Source organism: Aristolochia californica, unplaced genomic scaffold, assembly GCF_029961685.1.
Source record: "Aristolochia californica isolate CCGP_79_NKW_82.1479 unplaced genomic scaffold, dmAriCali1.0.hap1 SCAF_2, whole genome shotgun sequence".
Taxonomy (NCBI): Eukaryota; Viridiplantae; Streptophyta; class Magnoliopsida; order Piperales; family Aristolochiaceae; genus Aristolochia; species Aristolochia californica.
The window spans coordinates 5,326,221-5,335,252 of NW_027181881.1; the positions used below are offsets into that span (position 1 = coordinate 5,326,221).

General features: G+C 38.6%; 1 protein-coding gene across 1 annotated transcript; it reads right to left on the reverse strand.

The window, feature by feature from the left end:
- Positions 1-1,325: 1,325 nt before the first annotated feature.
- On the reverse strand, positions 1,326-8,500 carry LOC137957134 (E3 ubiquitin-protein ligase SP1-like). Its single transcript, XM_068804863.1, has 12 exons — positions 8,262-8,500; positions 7,896-8,156; positions 7,725-7,777; positions 6,964-7,088; positions 6,421-6,516; positions 5,778-5,915; positions 5,630-5,695; positions 5,347-5,459; positions 5,149-5,259; positions 4,558-4,601; positions 4,381-4,480; positions 1,326-1,721 (listed from the first exon to the last, which is right to left on the reverse strand). The coding sequence occupies exons 2-12, from the start codon at positions 7,967-7,969 to the stop codon at positions 1,619-1,621; spliced, it is 1,023 nt and encodes a 340-aa protein (XP_068660964.1). The 5' UTR covers positions 7,970-8,156; positions 8,262-8,500; the 3' UTR covers positions 1,326-1,618.
- Positions 8,501-9,032: the final 532 nt, after the last annotated feature.

Here is a 9,032-nt window from a genome sequence, read left to right on the forward strand (position 1 = left end):
GGTAATTCACTTTCAAAGTGCACTAACCCCCGTTTTGCTCGGGTTAAAAATTACAAAAAGAAAACATTTTTGTCTATATATTTTATTGGAGTAATCTTACACCCACATACATTATAATTTCTTTCCCTCACAAACCTTTGAAGATAAACGCTAAACCACCCAAATTATCACAAAAATGTCTTACCAATTGATCAAGCACAAGAGCAGGCAAGCAAACGATTCAACGTTACATCAGAGTTCTGACTTAATTTATTCGTGAAGCTTGCCGCCGTTAATTCATGGTCGTGCATTGTATAGTTCAAGTTCATGGCTTCCCTTCGTTGACTCCCGACGGGGCTCTGATCTTCAACCTCGCTCGGTTGAGGAAGGCTTCCACCAGCTCGTCGATATCTTTTGGCTTTCCACTCTCTTTGACGCCGCCCAGCGGCGCTACTGCGGCTTCAGCATTACCCTCCTCTTTGATACTTTGCTTTCGAGTCACAGTAGCCGGATGAGTTGAACCAGTGATCTCTATCGTCGAAAGCGCGACCTTACTGCCCTCGCTGGGATGCACTGCCGATATGGGTTTTTGGAAGCTGAGCGGTACTGGTGGAGGCAGCGAACTGTTCTTTTTCGCCGCAGTCGACGACGGTGGTGGTGTAGCAGGAGGAGGCGGGAGACGGAAGGCGAAGAGATTGAACAGCTTCTGGCAAAATCCCTTGGGTTGTGAAGAGGCGCTTCGCTTGTTTTCCATGACAGTAAAGTGAGTAGCTTAGCTCACTGAACAAGAAGATATCAGAGAGATGGATCTCGGCTGAGGTTGGTATGGCTTAAATAGATCGAAGACACGGATTTTGATACTGGCGAGTGGAAGCCAATGCGGTGTTGGGGATTCAAGGGTGTGAAAACTGATGAGGTCGCGTGGAAGTGACGTGGGAGAAAACTTGAACGTAGATTCTGGGGAGCCATGAAAAAGAGACGAAGCTTGACTTTCTGAGTACTTTTTGCCATCTTCTCCACCAGTCCAGCGTATGGGAGTGGGTCGTCCGTGAGACGTGAATCCAGTGATACACCATGAAACTGAACTCCATTATCAAAATCGAAGGGCCAAAAACAGCGATTTAAGCTTTTGTTGTATATAGCGAGTGCACTTTCAATTATATACCATCCCCACTTACTCTCAAGTGTGCAAGCAGAGCGAGTCTAAAGATCAAAAAGACAGTCTGTGAGCATATTCCTTGCAGCTGGCGCTTACTGTCTTTGTTCTGCAAAAGCTTAAATCAAGTAATCTGACATCAAACTACCATAAAGGTCATGACAGACCCCGTAAGAGGGCAATGTCAAAATACAGCATCCATGCCGAAGATGATTGACAGCCTTGGAATCAAGACGAGCAAGAAAGACGAAGAATATTTCTACACATTATTAATAATAATACAACTTCTTTAGAAGATCTCACTATTTACAGAGGTTTCAACAGTCATGAAGGTTTTCTTAACACAATTCCACCGACTTCCCATCAAAAGAGTGCTCATCCAATTGGGCCAACAATGCCTCTCTGCAATGTGTAAAAGAAGCAAGCACAATCTTTATTCAGGTACAGAATACACAATGCCATCCCAATTTTATCCATCAGCTATCAGTGGCGGAATGTCTTCACAACCTGCTCGATCCGCCGACGGCAGAGAGGGCAGCTCGTCAAATGGGAACAGCATGACATACAACAGCACATGTGTCCGCACCTGAAATTTCTTATATCTCATCAAAGAAGCTTTCACATTACTATCAGCAGAATCAAATCAACTGTGGATTAGACCTTTTTGACTCAATAACCACATTGGGGGGGATTCTCAATGCTAAAAAAAAAAATGAACAGTCACTGCCTATTTTTTATCAACAGAAGTTCTCTCCTTGATCCTTCTACATATGAGGAAATTCAGATTCTTAGTGTAAAATTGAAGATAATATTGGGGATACCCCAAAAAATGCACCACAAACAAAGAGACATATCAAATTAATGTTCAGCTAATGAATTACTTCCTTTGTTGTACAAAAATGTACATTCCCCGGTTTCCTCCATGGCAGACCCCATAAATAGAAGTTGAAATAACCAAACTGCAAACAAGTCCCATTTGCATCAATTCCACCCATATTTGAAAACTTTTTAATCTTCGTCTCTAATGTCTTAATACCCATTTTCATATTTGTCAGTTAACTAATTGTTATAAACAAATTACCGATAAACTGTTTTGTTTTGGGGTGTGTGTGTGGGGGGGGGGAGGGATTGGGAGTCATAAATATCATGCAATTCGTAAACATGCCAGTAGCAGAAGTTTAGAAGGTGCCAGAGTTGGGTTTATCATAAAAGTGTTTGATCAGGAACTTCATTTAAAAGCATCTGTCACAATCATGTTCAAGTGTCAAACATCTATAGGTACAAGAAAGTACTCACATTAAATAAACTTAATTTAAAATCACCCAAACTGTATAATATTATCTTAAGCTCCCAAACAAGATGCAACTTTTTAAACCAAAAATACTGATAATCAGAGAATTAAATCCTCCATTATTGTAATCAATTGTTAAAGGTGTGAAGAGATTTAAATTTTATTGTCTTATGAACAATTTTTCTTGAAGTTCCTATTTTATCGGTGCATGAGTCCTTATCCAAGGTCTCAGTGTTAGACAGCACAACAATTTCAATTGCCATGCAATAGTTTCTGAACAAGGAGTGGCACTTAAGAAAGCTTTGGGATGTGCAATGCTTACAATCATAGAAATTGCTTGACGGGAGGAGTAGCTGACAATAATCTTTTTCCTGGAGAGAGAAAGAGAGAGGGAGAGGGAGAGAGAGAGAGAGAGAAAGAGAAAGAGAGAGGGAGAGAGAGAGTTCTTCATACTTCCATGGTTAGCAATGGGTCAGGTCACTACCCCAATGCCCCACCTTGTCCCCAACCCACAATGCCCCATCCCCGCCCTAACACTGGGAAACAGGACAGAGGACAAGAGGGCAGGGGAGGGGGACGTTTCTCTGTTCTATCATAGAGAAATGGAAAAAGGAAAGAGGAAGCCCCCTTCCCCATTTCTTTTTATACACGGGGAACCATCCTCATGGGACAGGGTTGGCCAACTCAGACCTCTCCTCAAGCCACGGTGGGGTTTTCCCAGCACACTCTATCGCCACCATACAGGATGAGATGACATCCTGTCCCCGCTTTGCAGGTCAGGTTGGGGCAGGTTCCCCAGTTAACCCATCCTGTATTCCTAATACTTCCTCATTTTCTTTATCTAATTCTTTTAAATTTATAAGAAACTGAGCCCTTTCCACAGATAGCAAACATAGTCCATTTTTAGACTGCACATGCATCATTAAGCCATTCTACAGCCCTCCAAACATAAGTTTCAGAGCATAGAAATTCTCAGACAACCTTCTACCATGATGGTACAAAATAATAACTTTTTAACCAAGGTGGAGAAAATCCAAGCCACCAAACTAAAACTTTCCAGCAACTACTCTGAATTGGCTTGAACTATCTAGCTTCAAGTGATACATATAGAAATTAATCCTCATATGTGGCATTACAGTCACCAGTAAAATTAATTGGAGATATAGCATGGCAGATAAATCTGACAATACGCCCAGATCCGACTGATCCAGGCTGGTTTTTGGCAAACTTGAACATGTTTCACCTTGTTTGAAAGGGGTCTGAATTCAAATACGACCCGTTAGAAATTTATCTGGACAGGACTTAGACATAGGAGAGTCCGGTCTGGTTCCAAGTCAAATGCAGATGGTAGATCACTGGTGGTAATCTGAAATATGATAAATTCATGACATAAATTTCAGTTTGATCTTGTTTTTAAGGATCACATATAAATTTTTCCCTAGAAGTTTTAATAATTTAGCATACTTTGTATTAAAAAAAGACAGTCTTATTTTGTATCTATTATTGTTTTATTTTCTCTTGTTGTTTTATATCTTCAATGTTCCATACTTGTCTAAGAAATTTTATGTTTTACGTTTAAATATAGTATAAAACCTGAATCTGATCTGAATCCAACTCGAATCCATCTTTTGAGGGCTTGTACACACTCCCCTATTCGAAAGGGTCTGAATCCGAATCCAACCCACTGAAAATTCATCTGGACAAGACCTAGATATAGGGGGTGCAACCCAGATCCAACTCGATTCCAGGACTAATTACAGACCAATTCAAACTGGTCCAAACACAATACAGCATGCAATGTATGTCTTTTCCATGTTAGATGTACATAATTGACATATAACTTCTACAATGTTTATGTCACTATGGCATTAAATATGGTTAAAATTCCAGCAGTCGTAGACAGTAAGGACCTATTCTTAAAAATAAATGAGGCAATAATCAACTAGGTACTTACGGCACAAAAACAGTGTTATAATCCTGTTCAAGGCATATCACACATAGATCTGGTATTCGATCCTTTTTTGCAGTATCTCCCCCGGTATTGGACTTCCCATCTGAATGACAGCAAACTTCAATGAGTACAACAGAAACTATAAGAACTACGGAAGACTTCAAATTTGGCAGACTCTACCTTCAGTTTCCTGCTCTAGACGGTGTGCAGCTGCAGCAAGAACCCTGGAATATTACAGAGGATTACAAACAAAATAATATACAAAGCAGACAGAGAAGTCACTTTGTTTTGTTCTCCTAATGATACAATGAGTTGTAAGCAAAGAAAATGATCATATGGAAGCTCAGATCTGCTCAAACAATGAATGAAAAAATTGTATAAAATGTGAGAAAGGATGTCAGAGTTCCCATTGAGAAAAACATTGTGGATACAAAACCCTTATTACATTTCAGGGAACAGATATTTGAATCTATGGGTGGAAAAGCCATAGGGCTCACTGAAAAAGCATAATGCACCTTGGAACATTGGGCTAAGGTGCTGCAAAAGCCTCCACAGGTACCATGCAAACAGCCCCTAGTTCCATATATGCAATTAAGCTGCTAGATCATAATTGGAACTTTGCTCAAGACCTAATTGCTTCCAAATTCAACAGGATTTCTCATTTGACAGAGATTAAATCAAGACAAGACAACATTGTCTGAAAAGATGATAGGAAATTCAAAATATATCATTCAAAACTTTTAATTGGTTCAGAAGTGGAAGTATTATTACCTTTTCTGAAAATCCCAGCACCTCCTTCTTTCCATGAAAACCCGGACAGCATGCTTGGCAATCAGATAAACACCAAATACAGTGAAACCAACAGAAGTATATTGGCACCACCTGTTGATAATACTTCTATTACACGGCTACATAGACTAATAAATTCTAAATAAAGACGTGTTCATCCAAGGAAATTTAAAGAACAACCTTGAACAGTTTCCAAGATACGCAATCAGCTGATCAATACTTTTGGGTGAAACATTAAATGGTCCTTTATGAGGTCGCTGAATCCTAATTGTCCCCACATCATCCTTAACAGCCTACCGGAGCACAGCATGAAAAACACGAAAAATGATATAGTTGAGTCACTTGAAGGGATTCAAAACTAGTGCTCTTTCAGTCATTGAATCAAAATACATGAGCAAGTAAATGCCAATTTATTTGAAAATGATTGATATATTCGTCCTACTTCAACAGATTAAAAGATTACCTCTCCAACAACAGTCAAAGAGGTACCCGTTGGAAGCACCCTCTCAATTCTCTTGACTCCAAGTATCTGCAAACATAATCATTGCCAAGCGTCAAACTACTTAGAAATTTCTTTACTTATAATTGTGGCCATATGCCAAGTACCTCACCTTGAGACCTTGGAGATAATCAAGTGTTCCACAAACAAGAGATCGCCCTGACTCCTCAAAGACTTCACTTGCAACAGTTAGAACAAAACCGTTGGCTCCTTTGGCTCCCACAACAAATACACGTCCAGTCCCATCATCCTACAGAATCACAACATAAAATAAGTCAAGAGTGGTTTAGCAAAAAAAAATTGCAGCACAAGAGCATGGTCACAAGTGTGATCAAGAAATAGATCAAAATTCATGCTTCAGAAGATAATGAAGACAAAGAAAACAATGCGGATATTAGACAACAGGGAGCATAATCTTGATGAAAGAAGGGCTGTGTATATAATAGGAATGAATCAGGAAACATTGACCGTGACAATACTATGTACTAGAAATAACAAATTAAAGAGAAAGTGAATTGTCTTTAAAAAAAATCAGAGAAACAGAAAGTGAGACCAATTAAGCAAGCAATGTAATCTCTGACATTACAGAATGTAAAACCATTTTGGATTCTAAAAAATAATAAACAAGTCCAGAAAAAACAATGGCCCTTTTACATTACTCTGTTAGAATTATGTTTTTGCTTCTGCAATTAAGTAATTACTGAAATTAAGGCGGGAAGGGGCGAGAGAGAGAGAGAGAGATTAGAATTACTAACCAAATACCAAGGGACCTCATTACTGATTGAGGTAATCAAGGCAGAGTCTTGTATCCAGGACCCAGTATCATTATGCTTCAGAAAGTGTTGTTCAGCCTGAAAAAAGGTACCAGTCAATCATGACAGGATGATCTATTGCAATTATGATTTATCTAAGGTTATGAGGTTCCACATATCTTGTTACAAGTACAAGAGGAACATAACCTACTAAGCAATCAAAATGTGCTTTGAGGTCCTACAGTGTACAAATGATCATAAGGCTAAAATCACAAAGTAATCTCTGTTGAACATGGTAACTACAATTTCCAGCAAGCAACAAAGTCTGAACTACTAGGCCTATCATTCACAGCTGCAGGAGTTTCTAGATTACTCTACGATTTTTTTTTATTTTTTTTTTTGAGAAAGAACTATAGCAACTATATAAAGCATAAGTGAGTCTTGGACATGCTGAATGACTTAAAGAGTAGATAGAAATATCATGCACCTTTTTATATCTCCATAGAAACCATAAACCAAATATATGATGACTTTAACAACTCTTACCGTTTCTTCCACAATTACACCTCTTAAACCACTGTGTTCACAATTGATTGGTGTATCTGAGCCAACACGGCCAGAAACAGAGACAACCAAAGGCAACACTTTGCAAGCTGTATCCAAAATTTGTGCTGCAGAAGAAAAATGACAGAAAATATCATAAAGTCCAATAATTGAGCATATCATTCTTGTAATTGCAAAAGTAACTATTACTTGTGAATTGGGATTTTGCTTCAATAGCCACATGGGGAGTTTCTAGAGTGCAGTCTGGGTCCAAGTCTCACTATGGAAAGGGGTGTAGTGTGCGTGTAGTAATTATCAGTTGTTAGATCCCTTGGAACACACAAAATAGAAGTTGCTCCAATATTTGGGCTGAGAAATGACAAAAAGGAATGCAAGCGAAACATAAACATTACTTTTAGTAAATCAATTAAATGCAGTAGGAGCTCCGATCACATTTTTTTTGTAAAGTACTATATCTCCACAGCTCTATAAGGCAATGCTATACCTACATATCTCTAAGACAATAATTTAACACCAGCTACAACAATACAAATGGTTTGACTATAAAGACATCGGAATGCATGAAATGCAAATACAAAAACTAACTGCATTAGCATATTAAAAATGGTGGAAAAGCCTCACTAATCACCACTGAGATCCAGCCATTCAAAAAAAAAAAAAAAACGTAAACCAAGATAACCCTCCATGAGGCAATTAACCAAGTTTCAAAACTTTCAACAACGGGGCTAAAACGACCTCCTTACCCAAATCTTTCAAATGGCTAACCCGGGTAACTGATTTGAGAATTTCAGCGTCCCTGGACAGAAAGCACAGGCAATTAGCACCAAATAATGAGGAACTCGAACATGCCACACAAGAAGCCTAATTTTAACCAAAAATAACGATATTAAGTTGGTAAAGTCGAAAACACCTACTTTCCACTGCTCCTCCCTATGAGATAAAGAGCAGCTGCACTCAAGCAGCAGGTAATACCACCCCATGGAAGCATCGTTAGCAACTAAAAGAACCTCAACACTCAAGTCTCCTGGAAGCCAAGCGTCATCCAAGGACACGATTCAGAGTTTAAAGAAAGCGCACAATATTGGACAGAGTAATGCGCTGTTGCGAATTGATTTCCCAGCTTGAGAGACAAATTGAAAGCATAAAACGGGACATTCGTGAAATGTCAGAAACATCTGAAAGAGCTAAGAATGAGACCAAGGGCAGGGCGGCAAACTTCAAAAGTATCAAATGACAAATCACTAAGAGCAAGATCAAAGAACAAGATAAAATGAACACACTTTTAAATTAGGGTTCGTGATCGTCTTGTTTATCATAGAGGTAGCTATGAAACAGTTGCAAATTTGATCCTTTTTCAAATTGAACGGCTACGGAAATATAAATATAAACATATAAAAAAGAAAAAGGAAAACAGAAAAAGAAGGCAGAGAAGAGAATCGGATGCCAGACGTTGAGAAGGGGTAAACTTGAACGCAAGGAAGGTGATATGATCAAGAAATCTAAGTCATCTACTGCTAAATCACTGCAGTCAATGTTCGTCAGTACCCTCTCCACTAGTTATAGATACATTTGAAATGTCATGAATAGGAAAGTATCGTGTCTCAAACGTAATTGCAATCTTGTTATGTTTAGTTAAGAGTGTCAATTTTATTCATTTATCTGACTTTCGATGGAATGGAAATAGAATAATTTATCAAAATTTACTAAAATGGAACTGAAATGGATAAGGGATACTTTTTACCCATTAAATATATAAGAGTATTTAAGTGAATGTGTGTTTAATCTAAAACATGATTTAAGTACCTTTTTTCTAAGGATTTTTAAAAATACTTTTTTAGAATTTTGTTATGCATTAGAATGATATTATTTTTAGCCTTCAATCTCCAAACATTAAAAACTCCAAAAATAAAATTGGAGAGGTCCTCTAGCCCGTGATACATCTGTAAGACGGTTCACGATCTGTCACCTAAACGGTTCCCGATCCGTCACTTAAGTGACCCATACGTCGGACGGTTTTCCACTGGTGGTGGTCGCTGGTTACGACTTTCGGT

Coding starts and splice junctions, on each gene's coding strand:
- LOC137957134 (XM_068804863.1), bottom strand. CDS start 7,969: ATGCTTCCATGGGGTGGTATTACCTGCTGCTTGAGTGCAGCTGCTCTT. Junction 5,260..5,346: donor TATCTTGGAAACTGTTCAAG/GTTGTTCTTTAA, acceptor TATTATCAACAG/GTGGTGCCAATATACTTCTG. Junction 4,602..5,148: donor TGCTGGGATTTTCAGAAAAG/GTAATAATACTT, acceptor GTAATATTCCAG/GGTTCTTGCTGCAGCTGCAC.